General features: G+C 44.0%; 1 protein-coding gene across 1 annotated transcript; it reads right to left on the bottom strand.

The window, feature by feature from the left end:
* Positions 1 to 1279: 1279 nt before the first annotated feature.
* On the bottom strand, positions 1280 to 14979 carry SLU7 (SLU7 homolog, splicing factor). Its single transcript, XM_053462638.1, has 16 exons — positions 14888 to 14979; positions 13693 to 13880; positions 13322 to 13475; positions 11375 to 11455; positions 10869 to 11033; positions 9973 to 10041; positions 9151 to 9198; positions 7697 to 7828; positions 7284 to 7381; positions 6413 to 6480; positions 5674 to 5813; positions 5426 to 5587; positions 4817 to 4921; positions 2625 to 2690; positions 1966 to 2073; positions 1280 to 1569 (listed from the first exon to the last, which is right to left on the bottom strand). The coding sequence occupies exons 2-16, from the start codon at positions 13863 to 13865 to the stop codon at positions 1390 to 1392; spliced, it is 1749 nt and encodes a 582-aa protein (XP_053318613.1). The 5' UTR covers positions 13866 to 13880; positions 14888 to 14979; the 3' UTR covers positions 1280 to 1389.
* Between the last annotated feature and the right edge of the window lie 1131 nt (positions 14980 to 16110).

Below are 16110 nucleotides of genomic sequence, written 5' to 3'. Positions count from 1 at the left end.
GCAATTGGGATCTGCCGCTGGGGAGGGAGGACTGATTCCTCCGCTTCCAGGCTTGTGAGCTGCTGCCGGGGAAGACTGACCAGCTGCGCCATCTCTGGGGTACTCACTCAGCTGCTGGGAAGTGTTCCCGCCTGCATCTCCTCCTGCAGCTGGGGAGATGGGCTGACCAGCGGTGCTCTGTCCTGTTGCCAGCGCTTCAGCTGGGGCTACATGACCTGGGCAAATTGCCCAGCATTCCAAGGACCCAGGTGTGGAGATCATAGTCCCACGACCCCTCCTGGGTTAACATCCGCAGACAATTAATCTAGTCTCTGGATTTGGTTGTGGAGCAGTCGCACAGCCCCGGTATCGGATCTGGGCTAGCCACCCAGTATCCCTGTGGCTCAGAGGTGGAGACCGTAGCCCCATCCACCCCTCCTGGGTTAACATACTCAGCTCCCTCAATGTCCAAATAACTTTGACCGTCATTCTCGGGGTGATCCTGGGGTACCGATGGATAGCATGGGGTCCAAAGGGTATCCTGTCCAAAAAGCCAGGATGGACCGCGAGATAGCCGGCTGATCTCTGCTCTCCTGGTGGCCCCAGCGGCCGGGGATCTGTAGGAGGCTCTCTCTCTCTGAACCACTCCTGGTGCGTACCCCACCCCCGTGGGTTAACTCCACGAAAGGGGCACTCTGGTGGGGTTGATGGTGTCCAGGCTATACAGGGTTAAAGTCCACGGGCAGGGCATGTAGAATATGGACAGGGCAGTACATGAGGGGAACAAAAAGCATAACAATAATCACACATATACTGAGACATACAGAAATCAAACAATAGCTACTACAGACGGCACTTATTAATCCTGGGCCATCACACACAGCATTTTACATGATTTGAACAAGATGTAAATTTTCACCTTTGTCTACCCTTTGTACAGCGTTGCAGAATCTTATGGCGCTACATAAAATAATTATAATCATCATCAAGGGAGCAAAATCATCCGTTTTGGCGACACACAGTATTTTATACATTACATAGTAACTATAAACATATTTGATATATATACATCTTACTGATCCTCGCACTTGCAGGTATAGCCAGCATGCAGCTGCCCAGTACACGGTGGAAACATTAGTTGATCAATATAGGCTAGTTAAGAACCATGGCATGTATACCTAAACATATGGTGCCCTACTTGTTGGCTACCCCTAAAGGGAAAGCCTTTCCCTGCAACCCACAAGCTTTTATAAATAAAAAAAAAAAACCTGCATTACGAAGACGCAAGATATTAAACAGCTTAGTTTTTAATGTGTTTTATTATAGTTTTAGAAATCTCCCCATCACACCCCCCATTAGATAGTAAAATATGTACAAAGCTTTCCAAGTTACATGGTGGTCACAGTACAACTACTGCCCGAGGAAGGAGGCCATTGGGTCATCTGCCCTCTGTCTTTTCATTCTGTAAGCCTCCATTTCTTCCTCGGTTGGCTCGCGTGACTCATACAAGCTGTTGTATGCCCTCTTCCTCTCATCCACCTGTAATAACTCTTCTACATGCTTCAGTCGTGCTTCTTCAGCATTTAATGCCTGTAATAAAGAAAGAATAAAATAAGTCTTTAGTAACCATTCAGAATAACAAATATATATTGAAAACCCACAGCAATGTAATCTACAAAGAAAACCACCCTGGAGTTCACATGAGCCACGGCAATACATTTCATCTCAAGTAAGCAAGAAAGGTGAAGTTGGTCCCCCTTGGTGAGTAGCTGTAATGTAATTTCTTTACAGATATAACATGTCTTATGTGGAGTTGATCCATCATAACACAAATCAAGTGATACAGCGTCTCCTCACAAATCCACTCAACCCGCAAATAAATGTATTGACAATAACCGCAGGGATTGCTTTATAACTCATTTCCAAGACTCTCTAGTTGCATATCTTCCAATATATTCATGATATACAGAAATGCTGGACTCATACCTTCTTTAGCTTTTCCTGCTTCTTCTTATCCTCACTGTCACTGTCAGAACCACCACTTTTATGGTGCTTTTTCTTCTTCTTTTTCTTTTTAAGGTTGTCTTGGTGAATCTATAAAACATGGAAAATGGATGCTTGAAAACTGAGTTTTTCCTGGATCAACATCTGAAGATCACTGGGGCCTTTTACAAAGGGGTATAATGCTCCAGAACATTTCTGCCCTTGATAATGTTTTTTTAAATTATTTTGAAGGCGTAGATTATGTGGCTGAAGTAGTTTGTTGGTTTAAAAGACTAACCTTGCAATTATTTGGTGCCATTTTAATTTTACTGCAGCAGATGTGCTAAGGCAGGCATACGCGGTAAAACATGGGCATGCCTTTATCATGGAGCTATAGTAAACTTTAAGAACCAAGCATTCTGAAGTTTTTTAAACTACCGAGCGACAAATTTACATGCAAGCAGGTGTCAGACAAGATGGATATTTTCTGGGGTATGATGGATGAGTAAAAAGGCAATAAAGAAATTAAATGCTGTTGCAGAACCGAAACGTTCACATATCTGCAGCTCTTAACTAGAAAGGTGGGAGCTTCAGACGGAAAAAAAAAAGCGTAATAATTTAAGAAACAGAACACATATTGTAAGAATCAAATTTTAACTTACCTCGACTAACGTTTTTGGCATTTCCTCCACCGTTTCTATCAAGTCCTCTTCACAAAGATCAGTGTTCTAAAATGGAATAAATATTAGTGATTATATTTTTTAGAACAATAATTCTGGATACCGTATTGGCTCGAATATAGGCCGCACTTTTTTCCCCCACTTTAAGTTTTTAAAGTGGGGGTGCGGCCTATATTCGGGGTCTAGCGCCCGACGCCCGGGACATGCAGTCCCGGGCGCCGGGCAGGCAGCGGGGTTAAGATACAGATCCCCCGCAGCGGTGCAGGGGACCTGCATCCTTCTCCCCGATACGCTCAGACAGCCTCCCCTGCCAGCACTTCCCACGGGGGGGGTGCCGGCACGGGAGGTTATCTAAGCGTTTTACCTCTGCCCACCCCCGACTTACCGGAGCAGACTCCCGGGTGTCTTGCGGGGCCGGCGGGAGACATTTACGCAATACGCAAATGCAACTTCCGGTAACGGTACCGGAAGTTGCATACGCGTATTGCGTAGATGTCCCTCGCCGGCCCTGAAGACACCCGGGAGTCTGCTCCGGTAAGTCGAGGAGGGGGGGCAGAGGAGGACAGCGGCAGCGTATCGCGGGGAGGGAGGACAGCGGCAGCGTATCGCGGGGAGGGAGGGCAGCGTATCGCGGGGAGGGAGGGCAGCGGATCTCGGGGAGGGAGGGCAGCGGATCTCGGGGAGGGAGGGCAGCGGATCTCGGGGAGGAAGGGCAGCGGATCTCGGGGAGGAAGGGCAGCGGATCTCGGGGAGGAAGGGCAGCGGATCGCGGGGAGGGAGCGCAGCGGATCGCGGGGAGGGAGCGCAGCGGATCGCGGGGAGGGAGCGCAGCGGATCGCGGGGAGGGAGGACAGCGGCAGCGGATCGCGGGGAGGGAGGACAGCGGCAGCGGATCGCGGGGAGGGAGGACAGCGGCAGCGTATCGCGGGGAGGGAGGACAGTGGCAGCGTATCTCGGGGAGGGAGGACAGTGGCAGCGTATCTCGGGGAGGGAGGACAGTGGCAGCGTATCTCGGGGGGGGGAGGACAGTGGTAGCATATCTCGGGGGGGAGGACAGTGGTAGCATATCTCGGGGAGGGAGGACAGCGGCAGCGTATCGCGGGGAGGGAGGACAGCGGCAGCGTATCGCGGGGAGGGAGGACAGCGGCAGCGTATCTCGGGGAGGGAGGACAGCGGCAGTGTATCTCGGGGAGGGAGGACAGTGGTAGCATATCTCGGGGAGGGAGGACAGTGGCAGCATATCTCGGGGGGGAGGACAGTGGCAGCATGTTTTTTTTGGTGCTTTTTTAAAGAAAAAAACTTTTTCTTTAAAAAAGCACCAAACTTTTAGGGTGCGGCCTATATACGGGGGCGGCCTATATCCGAGCCAATACGGTATATAAGTTCTTGCAGCAAAACACAGAAATAAATGTATTTAAAAAGGTTTAACAAGTAAAGGGGGAAAATTAGAAACTTTTAATGTAAAACGCAGTATGAATTTGGAAAATTAGACTATTACTAACCATACTTGATCCAAACCAGCTGCTACTTTAATGGTATACTAAAGGGACACTCCAGCCATTATATGCAATTTAAATGTCTGTAGGGAATTGGCCCTCTTTTCCCACGGTCCCCAGACCTCTCCTTGGTTTAGAGGAGGTGTGTTTGGCTATGTGCGCAATGTTACTATACTCACTGCCAGCCCTAGCAAGTGTCCCAGTGGGTCTATACAGACTCAAAGTACTCCTATTCATTCATTCATTTCAACGCGAGAGCTTTCCTGTCAATGACTGGCAATGGAGGAGCCGGTGAGTAAGTAAAAGTAAGTGTACTTTCACTAGCCAACTACTTTAATGTGCATTCTTTTTTGCCGAGGTTGTACTGGGCACTAAAGAGTCTCTTCAGTTTCAGAAAACCATTTTTTTTGTAGCTTGTAAATAACCTCACTGAAGTTAAAGCTCCCTTTTGAGGTTCATTGTGATATAACCGTTGTAAGCCAAGATGATGATCAGATATACAAGCACCACCCTGAAACCAATTCCGATGGAAAATAGTAATATGAAGCAAACAATCTAATGCATTGCACTCAAAGATGCACGGTGGCTTCGGTGTGTGCCAACTTGAGAGGCCAGGTGGTTTTCATGTGCTGTTAAAATGTACTTAGTGGCAAGAAAGTAAAATAGCCAGAAACTTACCATTACGCTCTTTCCTGCCTCGCCAGTGCAGTAAGACATCTTAACGAAGGAATGACAGCACTTGTATCCCCAGTAGCCATCTTTCCAATATGAGCCCCATATACACTAAACAAAAGAAAAAATAAATCATTAACATTCAAACACTATGTTCTTATTTAAATTGGACAAAACAAAATGTAGGTCAGCAGAGAGGAGTTACTTGTTGAGGTTGAAGCTCGGCAGAGCAGATTGGCAACACTCCTTTGAGTTTGATGGCATATTAGCCGGTTTGTCAGCCTTAACACTGCCACAGACAGGTGCCAACACAACAACATGGGCAGTAGATCTAGAAGAGCTACATGGCGAGATGGGTAGCATCGGCAGACAAGGTTAAAGGAGCAGGGATTGGGTTAAAATAACAGTATAGTTATCAACACAAAAGTGATTAATACATTAATAGTGTTAGAAATCAGTTCCTAAGGCAATATTCTTACAATGTAAAGACTAATTACTTAAATCTGGAGGTAAAGGAGACACCATTGGCCAACAATAATAACTCTCCAGATTACCTCTCACTAATAGTTGATTGTTAAACGAGAAGACATTTTTATGCTGTGTCCAGCAGCTTACCGTGTGGTTGTTGATAAGAACATCTTCTTCATACTTTGAACGTACAACTGCCTTCTCTTGCCCCTTAATAACTGTCCCATGCCGGGAGTATTCCACATAATCCTCTGTCTGAGCAAGAAGAAGTTCCACGGGTGGTGTGTCCAAGTGCTCTTCTCCTCCATACTGCAATAACGTACAAACACGTTAGAAAGCCATTCCAATGAATTACTCGTGGAAGTTACGTCTCTATTTCATTGTGAGTAGCCAACCTTTTCCAAGATGCTCTTTTTTTGGTCCTCTTTGAAGTCTTCTTTCTTTACTTTGAATGATTTGCATAACATTTCTAGCTTGGTGGGATCTGCCTGTAGATGAACCTCTGAACCTTTGTCATAGGCTTCCCAAGCAAACACTGAAGGGAAAATATATTACGAGTTATATGAGGGGAAAATAATCCGCAGATCCGCATTATTTGGAGGTTGGCAAGGTCCTTTCCCACCACATTAACAATGTCAAATGTAATCACATACATACCTATTAGAATGTAAACTTAAAGGATTTATATTTACACTCAAAGCAAAATATGGTTCTCTCTTTAGTTTTATTGCCAGAGAAATATGCAACCAGACAGTAGCACTCTCACTATTAACAAACCACATCTTAAGGTTATTCTTACTTTAGAGGTGATTTTATAAAAAGATCCTGCAAGCACATGACGAGGACAATGCCTAAAAATCACTGTCGCATTATTGGTATAAACGTAAATACAGAAAAAGGCCTTTTTTCACATTTCTGCCCTGGACGCCATACTTTTTCTAATGCGGCAAGTTAATTCTGCCACAAGTTTACCATCAGCAGCTGGAAACCTTTTGAATTAAGGGAACAAAAAACATGTAAATTGGAAGAGAACAAAAGCCATCTATTCCGGGACGGAAAACTAGAATACCTAAACTACCTACGGGAAAATACCTTAAACATTTAAGACTTAAAACTGCTAAGGGAAAGACTTACGCTGTGTCTGGGCCATAGAGACCGTGTCGCCGGTGTGTCGGACAAAGTTATCTCCAGCATAACTGACCCTGCAAGTAAACGCGACAGAAACATGTTTGTAAGTGACAAAGTTTGTGTGTCAGAATCTATAACAAGCTTAGTGATATTACACAGAAACACAGAATTGACAGCACATAAGAAACATTCAGCCCTTCTTGTTGGTCGATTTTCTCTGATGTACCGACTCGCACCTTAATCAGCCCTTGATCTTAGAGCCAAGATAGCTTTATGCCTATCCCATGCATGTTTAAGTTCACTCACTGTATTGGCCTCTACCACTTCTGATAGGACACTACATGCACATAAAATTACATCGAAGCATCTGAGGCTCTAGTTTTAGAGTATGGCCTCCGGTTCCAACATTTCTCCTCTTTAGAAATAAACCCCCAACCACAGGTTTGTTAAATACCTTTACGTAAAAGTTTTTACCCCATCTCACTCTTTTCTCCTCCAAGCTACACATATTCAGATCCCCTTAGTCTTTCCTGAAAATTCTAGAAATCTTTCACCATTTTAGCAGCCCCACGGAACTCTTTGTAATATGCCAATATACTTCTGGAGATGGTGTCCTGAAAACTGTATACAATACTCTAGCGAGGCCACTTATCAGCGTGATAATAAAATGTATGTAAAAAAATCTTTACTTTTCTTACCACCATGAAGAGTTCCCCAGACAGTGTAACCTGATCAGTCCCACAATTGTAGTTTGATAAGGAAATCAGCAAAGACAGTCATGCGCCAACATGCAATATGCGCTTGGATTACTTATCATGACCTACAAGCTAAGCATTGAGCTCATGCAACATATATAGAACCGGTTTATTATACATACTCATCTGGATTTTTTCCTCCGTCAGCATAAGGATTTTCCCTCATGGCTCTCGTTTTGGGATCATAATATGCAGAATTAGGATTCAGGTTTCTCAGGTACTAAAGGAAAATATTTTGAATTTGTCAAGGAATCAAAAATCAACAAATACCAATAAAGTATATGAAAAAAACAATTAGAAACCCAATAGCCTAAGAAAAAAACTTGATTATTCTGTACATGGAATTATGTAGTTTCTTATTTCCATAGGAACCAAAGTTTTTTGTGGAATAGATTAATTTGTTCTTTTAAAAAAATAGCCACTATTTATAAAATGTATACTGCTTAAGGGTTAAGACAAACTATACAGCAAGGCAAAGACTGGGCAAACTACAGACCCCCACCCACCCCATACAAATAAAAAAAAATAATCTTACCTTGGCGGTGTCTTCTCGGATACGGAGGTTTCTAACTGTAATACGCCTCTTGGAATCAAAGTTCTGTCCCGGCATGTCAATGTCATCCGCATACTTATCTTCATCCTCATCTTCACTGTTGTGATCCCTCTCCTGAAAGGTTCAGCAACCCAAGTTAAGGTTACATATTACGGTTCCATTGAATTTGTTTTCTTCAGTAATGTTTTTAAGTACACTGCCATAAAACGAGGAAGAGCACAACTTGTCCATTCTTATCACTAGTAGTAAAATTATATTAAACGTATATTAAAAAGTCACCCTTACGCCAAAGAGCTGAAAGAGGCTGATGTAATACTATAGCCTGGTTTATATAAAACAGGATTTGGTATGACAGATACACAAAATATTGTCAGCTGGAGGAGATCCATCACGCTTTTAAATTATTAAAGCTCAAAACAAGTTTGTTATAGAACATTTGACCGCTAATATCAGCACTTTGTATCTTTAACTTATGCAGACAGACATCAGGAAGCGGACTTCTTAAGACTACCAAATTTGCTTCCTTATCGCATTTATTATCAAATTGAGCATCATGGCAGCGAGGAACACAATGGGCGCTGTGATCCTGGCTCTGCCCACACTGGAATAATTCTGTGCAAACCCACAATTATACTGGTCTCAGAGGGGTTTCAAGACCATAAATGTAAATATGACCATATATTAGATATTAACACGCATCTAAACTTTATTATACTTTAAACAATCAATAGATTTTAAACAAACAGACCATAGAAACAGACTTTGAAGGCACATGAGGACCATTTTAGTCTGTCTGTACTTCCTGCTGTAAAGACCTTAATCAGTCTTTGGTCTTGTATTAGATTTAGGATAGCTATACGCCAACCCCTCTGCCAAACACAGATAACTTGTTTTTTTTGTTTTTTAAGAAAACAGAGGCAAGAGATTTAGATAGTATTCCTTCATGGTCAAAGAAGGGCAACCAGGAGAGATAGAAAATGTGACAGAAGTCTCATTATTTATAGGGCTATACATAGAATATTTTAGAGCTTCTTGATCCAAGGAGAAATCCAATTGCCATTTGGAGTCAAGAAGGAATTTTCCCCCCGATGGCAGAATTCAGCCATTAAGTAGCTTCGTTAAGGATTTTTTGCCTTCTTTTGGATCAAGAGTAGGAAGGTTAGGTAGAAGGGTTGAACTTGATGGACTTAGGTCTTTTTCCAACCTAAGGCAATTTAACTAAAGAATGCATGCAGCAACATACATTTTAGGGGGCTACACAGTTCCTTATGTATAAATTATGCTGTGAACCACGTCCTTACAAAATCCTGATCCACGTCCTTCACAAAATCCTAACCGTGTCAGGTATTACCATGCATGGCTATCGATTACAATAAGTTTGGCTGAATACCCAAGCGGTAAAAAGCGCTAAGAGCTGCCAAGGAATAAAAGCTTACTGTAGGTGTATTCTGGTCATCATCTCCCCACTGGTGTCTTGGGGAGTTCTGGAGTAAAGGAAACAAGATATAAAAGGAAAACTTTATACATGCAAATAAGACCGTCAAATAAAAAAATGCATTGCAGCAATGCAAGAGTAAGATCAATGATTTTGCCACTGCGTGGGGATTTATATAAAAATGCTCCAAGTGTATGTATATTACAAATACCAGGATACTAATTCCATTTCTAGCCATGAGGAAGAAGATGGAGATCTTCCTTTAGATGAGGAAAAATGTTATAGCTGTATCGGTCCAAGATAAGAGCGAGCCTTTAGTTAAATCTTTGATTGCACCAACATAGAAAAAAGACGTAGTGTCACAAGCTATCATGACGTTAGAGGTCTCTTCTTTAACCTGAACTTTTTCTGCATTGAGCCAATTAAAAGGTACTAACTCAGTAAAGTCTTCATTTCCCTTTTTATACAAACATTTCCTGCTTTCATAATCATCTTACATATGACAAAGCTTATTTTTCTGCCAAGTGAACAACCAAGTACAAAGCCACAGATTAAACATGGGTGCCACACAGGTGCCCAACGTGCGGGCAGAGGATCTCCTGCTTGGGTGCTCAATGTAGAATCGCAGGATGGAAAGTTTAAAGACATCCAAGTATTTGTTTGTCTCATCTGTGCTCTACTCAGTTACAAAAAATCTAGTAGGGCAAAGGGTTATTTATTTATCTTTTTGGTCAACTTGCAGAGTTAGAAATATAATATTGAAGGAATAGCGTATTATCACTTCAAGGTAAATACGGGTGTGTGTAGCATCTCTATTACTTACCACATGTTCTGAAAGTTTTCCAGAGGCCAGCTCTTCCTGCAGTTTCTGAGCCTTCAACGTACGTTTGGCCTGCAGATCAACAAAAGCAAAGTGCATGTTACTAAAGTGTATATACTACCCAACTTTAAGCACTGTACATCTGCTTGATCTCCGCTGTAACTTGCCTCCACTGCAACTTGCCTCCACTGCATGCGATTCTTCTACCGTGTTTTGTTAATTAGATTAAAATGTGTTTATCGCAAGCAATTTGTAGTTACTAATGGAAACCGGTGAGGGAAAACCCAACCTATTGTTCTGTTCTACCGAACTGTCGCTCTAAAGTAAGGCATCGCCATATTTAATATAGACAATACAAAATTAGATTTTTATTCACAGAACGCATCCCTAAAATTTCCTTTCGGATTAAGTTTTCTGTATCTCAATTAGAACACTATTTTTCAATTTGTCCTCATACTAAGTTACTGTCCTGCAAAAGATATGGCATAACAACTGGCCACATTAATGAGAAGCCTTGCCCTGTGCCTATCCATTATAAGAGCCACACACTTTTATGAGCGAGGGATACTATCAGGGCATCTCTTGTGTGCTCAGAAATAAAAGTTGAAGATTTCCCAGGAACAGCATTGTCAGTCCAAGTGGGAAGATGCAGCACTTCTGTCAGAGAAGTCCAGTTTTCGCAGACTGCCCACAGGAACCTTCTGCCAGAGGTCGTCAACAACCCAACATTGCAACTATTTCAGGGAAGGTACAGATGTAAACATGCTGCAACAGCAAGGGTAAATGCACACAGCGGTGGGAATTGGTCAAGCGTGACAAGACTATTCCCTTTTAATGTAAATAAACACTCCTAACTATTGCATTAGGACCCGAAGGGGAATTGAGAAGAACCAATTTACCAAGTCAACTTTAGAATGCTCTTCAACGATCTTCATGTGTTCTTCTGGGTTGTAACCATTCCATCGGTCTCTTTTGCCATCGTAGTCCAACAGCAGCTTAGGTTGTTCGTATTCATCCGGAGCAATGTTAGTCCCAGTGAACCTTGCTCCAACTCTTCTGGGTCTCTAAAGTAAACAGACATTTAAAACGTGGAAGCCGTAGCTCACTACCAGGGAGCCAACTTTGCAGATACAAGAAAAGAGTGACTATGATATCAATGAGACCATTACACATTTCAAACAGCAATGAAAGGTTTCTTCTCCTTCTGTTTTAGTACCCGTTTAAAAAGCAGCACATATGGCACCCATTTGCAAAACAGGCAATAAATATTCTATTACTATCTGCTATTTACTATGCGCCATATTTATATATTATATACATACATAAACACAAACACAGAAGAGGAAACAAACAGAAAGCACAACCCCCAAGGTTATGAGTTATCACAGCAGGAGAATGTCCTTACCTCAAAGCAATCTTTTTTCTTGTGTGATATAGAACCGCAATTCTCACATGCTCCGTCACGGTATTTTATTGCAATGGAACCCTAAAGATAAAAAAAAAAATCAAATTGAAATTGCTAATCCTCCAGACCATGACCGATACCTAAAGTTGGTAGAATATACCCTAAATTAGAGATGCTACATCTCAGCTGGCACAAAGCAGCTTCATGGAAGTGCTGCTATGCATTAAAAAGAATAACTCTGGATCCTTTCTACAGAAAAAAATATGAAAGCAGTTCAAGCTACATTTCCCTGAGTGATCAGCACTGCGTTCTGTTCTCAGACAGTTGTTGCTTCAATACAGGAGATCTTAACTCTATCCCCTCTACTACCGTGTTTCCCCGAAAGTAAGACAGTGTCTTACTTTCTTTTTATCCCTAAAAGCCCCACTATGTCTTACTTTCGGGGTATGTCTTATATTGGGAAAAAATTGAGAGTGATGGGAGTTATGATGTACTTTTAGAGCATAATTAGATCATGAAAAAGACATTGGAAATGGTACAGCATAACACCCATCACTCTCACACACTTACCAATCAACACACCTACCAATCCACACGTATACCAATCCACACACATATACACAAATCCACACACGTATACACAAATCCACACACATATACACTAATCCACACACATATACCAATCCACACACATATACACCAATCCACACACATATACACCAATCCACTCTCACTTAATTCTTTCCTACCTTTCCTTTCTTCTTTCAGCTTCTTTTCCTCCTCTTCGCTCCTCTTCTTCAGTTCTGTCTTCTTCCTGGTTCAGAGGGCACGGACAGCGGTGGGCGCGGCTTCAGTGTTGTGCGCCGGGATCTGACAAGAAACCCCGGCGCACAACAGCTGTTGCCGCGCAGATCACAAGGGAGCGGTATCGGAGGTCATTAACAGACCTCCGGCTCCCTTGAGTGATTTTAAGCCGGGTTGAACCCGGCTTAAAATCACTCAAGGGAGCCGGAGGTCTGTTAAAGACCTCCGATACCGCTCCCTTGCGAGCCTGCTCCTCCAGCGGCGGACATTACTGTCCGTCTCTGGAGGGGTGCCGGGTGCCGCAGGTTGGCACCCCCTGGAGTGTGGCGCCCTGTGCGGTCGCACACCCCAAAGGTCGGCCCTGCTCTAAGGGGCCGGCCTTAGGGGTCTGCGGCCGCACAGGGTTTAAATAAAAACATCGGGGGTTTTTTTCAACTTTATTTAACATCCTCCATGTTAAATAAAGTTAAAAAAACTTTATTTAACATGGAGGATGTTAAATAAAGTTAAAAAAAACCCCCGATGTTTTAATTTAAATCCTGTGCGGCCGCAGACACGTAAGGCCGGCCTTGGTGGGGACTTCCCGGCCCCTTAGAGTGGCGGACCCGGCAAATCCCCCGTGTTTCCCCGAAAGTAAGACATATGTCTTACTTTCGGGGTACGGCTTATATTAGCCAACCCCTCTGAAACCCCCGATACGTCTTACTATCGGGGGTGTCTTACTATCGGGGAAACACGGTATTTTGGAACCAAATGAAGATTCCTGATTGCAGTAAAGGTGAGAGGTCATCCGTTCAACATCCATTCTCAAAAGACTGGCTGTAGATCAGCCGTCGGCTATTTTTTGTTACATTTTCAGTAGCAAGTAACATTTGTCTCTATCAGAGAAATTCTATTAGTTAGAAACTTGGGGGATTCTATAACCCCCAAAAAGAAAACGAGTGCCAACACCGCCGGCGTCAAAGCAGACAGAGCTCTCAGAGACCCATCTACCTACAGAAGAATATTCCATGCAAATTACTATTTCGGGGAGGATCAAACAGCAGAAATGCCCAGTATGTTTTCTATAGAATCAACGGACAACTTCAGACTAAGAAATACATCCTTGTGGAACAGGCACCCAAAAGAAACTCAACCGATTACCTCCTTAACACCTTTCTTGTACCATTCTCCCATCGGCGTGTATTCCGCCTGCTTCTCATCTTGTGGCCTTTGATGTTTTAAGGTAGGCCTCTTTGTAGGATCCACATACCAAGGAACCGATGAAATATACTGTGGAATGTGAGGGTTAATGTCTCTGGAGAAAGAATAAAATTAAAAAGGGGAAAAAAAAAAGTTAAAAAAGGTACATAACCAGGCAGCACTTTTTATTCATTTTTAAACTTATACGTTATTCATTATGAGGGAGCTGGGAAAACATGTACGCCACTGAAGAGTTAAATATCCATCGGTATCATTTAATTACAAAAGAGATATATATAGAAATACAGACAGACAAATTCACACAAACTTACTTTCCTTCTTCATCCACCTCGGCGGGCGCGTTACCCAACTTTCGCTGTTCTTCCAACTCCTTTTTCCTCCTCCAATCCTCCCTCGTCATTTTTTTAGGCTCCTCCAGGCCGGCTGGGTCCGCACCTCCTCCTCCTCCATCGGGAACCGCCATCATTTTTGTACCCTCTGGCATTTTGGAGAGTTTTTGCTGCAAAACAGAGACTTCACAATATTACGCAAGAATCCATTAATACACGTTTTTGGGTATAAACAGAAAAATGTAGAAAAAAAAGTTCATTTGGAAATCTGTCCTCCTGGCATCCGGATCCACGTTACCCAGCATGACGGATTCATTCAGATTAGAGACTGGAGAACGCGGCTGGGTACTCGGAGGTGGGCTAGCGAGACCCTTCTACGGTACAAATGGGTCATGCAGACTGGCACAGGGTCAGAAGACTCTTGCGCAGGTACACACGCTGAGGAGGGATAAGAAGAGACCGGCAGCGGGGGGGGGGAGACCGTTGTGGGGGCTACAGACCGGCAGCGGGGAGGGAAGAGACCGTTCTGGGGGCTACAGACCGGCAGCGGGGAGGGAAGAGACCGTTCCGGGGGCTACAGACCGGCAGCGGGGAGGGAAGAGACCGTTCCGGGGGCTACAGACCGGCAGCGAGGAGGAAAGAGACCGTTCCGGGGGCTACAGACCTGCAGAGGGGAAGGAAGAGACCGTTCTGGGGGCTACAGACCGGCAGAGGCGAGGGAAGAGACCGTACCGGGGGCTACAGACCGGCAGAGGCGAGGGAAGAGACCGTACCGGGGGCTACAGACCGGCAGCGGCGAGGGAAGAGACCGTTCCGGGGGCTACAGACCGGCAGCGGCGAGGGAAGAGACCATTCAGGGGCCACAGACCGGCAACGGGGAGGAAAGAGACCGTTCTGGGGCACAGACCGGCACAGGGGAAACCGTACAGACGGCACTCTAGCAGCACACGGTAACTGGGGTAACCAGGCTTTCTTCGCCTTACGGCATGGAGGAACAGGCCCGGATACACACACGCACAGGAAGACGTTTGCTCTCCAAGTAAACACAGCGGCCTAGCAGCCCGATATTTGGTAGCACGATCGCCGTTTTGACCCGCTCCGGGCCACCCACCTGCTTAATAAAGACTTTAAAAAAAAAAACAATAATAAATCCACGATTCGGTAGCTGAATCCTCACCTAAAACTCGCCGCCTCCGGTCGGGAACTGAGCGCGTGACCGCGACAACAACCACCAGGGCCGACGGGACGCACCAGCCAATGGGAGGAGTTTGTGTAGTCTTCGAATTAACCCTTTCTGCACCGAACTCTACGTGTTATTATTCTGTGCTCTAGTTTTGCCCTGGGGGTTTAAGGGGGGCAATATTGATGATAAAGGTTTATAGCCTTTCTACATACATTTACCAGGATGTCTATAGTAAGATGGACTTCATGTGGCCCTTGACTGGATCCGTTTTTCTGCAGATCTCTCGTTTTTCTATACATCCTCTTAATGAATTTTGGACAGACCTGGTTAGTGCGTATAGATCATACCTACTAAGTGTCCTGAAGCACTCCTGACTGGTCCCGCATAGCTGCAAGTCTTTGGCTTTAAATACGATCACATGTAATAAAAAAATTCCTTACGAAAAATGTATTCGGTCAATAGCGTCCTAAAATAATCTGACAAACCATTTTAAGGGTTAGAAGAATTTCATAATAACAATTACCGATATATCATTTTATCCTCAGGGGTCAGTGATGCAAACTGCTTAAGGTTCTTAGAAGCTTTAAAGCGAAACAGGTTAGAGACATTTATAATAAAAAGGCATTTATACGTAAATTAAGGAACACAATATAGTGATACGTTCCAGTAAACCAGTGAAAGTGCGAAAGCAAAATCACCAACATACCTCCCAAGTGTCTGGTTTTTTGCCAAGGTGGCCAAGGGTAGGCGCCAACATTGCTCATGGTGGACATCAGGAGTCTGTGGTGGACAATTTAATGACGTTCTATGGACCTTCACAACCTTTCCCCTCGCAGTTGGCTCTTTGGATGGGTGGATGGACCTGCATAGGGCCGGACTGGGCATAACGAGGCAGCCCTGGCGCTTTTAGGCCGGTGACTGGTTAATGACGTAAGTGTGGTCACACGTTACATTGTTATGCCACATAGTACAGATGTGATGATTTGGACATCTAACATGTACGGTGAGCGTGTCCCTCACCACCTTAGGTTCCCTATTGAAGCCTCCAAACGTTAGACTTTACTAGGTACGAATGACCTTAAGGTTTCCCATGAGTTATGCTCCTGAGTTGGCTTCTCGCTAAAATCAATGGGAGCTCAGCTCAGGAGTTGGTTGGTTGGCGGATGCAAAATTCAGACACTTAGCACTAGAAGGTTTGTGTGCGGAACCTTAATGCC

The sequence above is a fragment of the Spea bombifrons genome, chromosome 4, assembly GCF_027358695.1.
Source record: "Spea bombifrons isolate aSpeBom1 chromosome 4, aSpeBom1.2.pri, whole genome shotgun sequence".
Classification (NCBI taxonomy): Eukaryota; Metazoa; Chordata; class Amphibia; order Anura; family Pelobatidae; genus Spea; species Spea bombifrons.
This window is presented reverse-complemented; position numbering and strand designations above follow the sequence as displayed.

Coding starts and splice junctions, on each gene's coding strand:
- SLU7 (XM_053462638.1), bottom strand. CDS start 13,865: ATGCCAGAGGGTACAAAAATGATGGCGGTTCCCGATGGAGGAGGAGGA. Junction 11,034..11,374: donor AGAAAAAAGATTGCTTTGAG/GTAAGGACATTC, acceptor TGTTTACTTTAG/AGACCCAGAAGAGTTGGAGC. Junction 7,382..7,696: donor TCCGAGAAGACACCGCCAAG/GTAAGATTATTT, acceptor ATTTTCCTTTAG/TACCTGAGAAACCTGAATCC.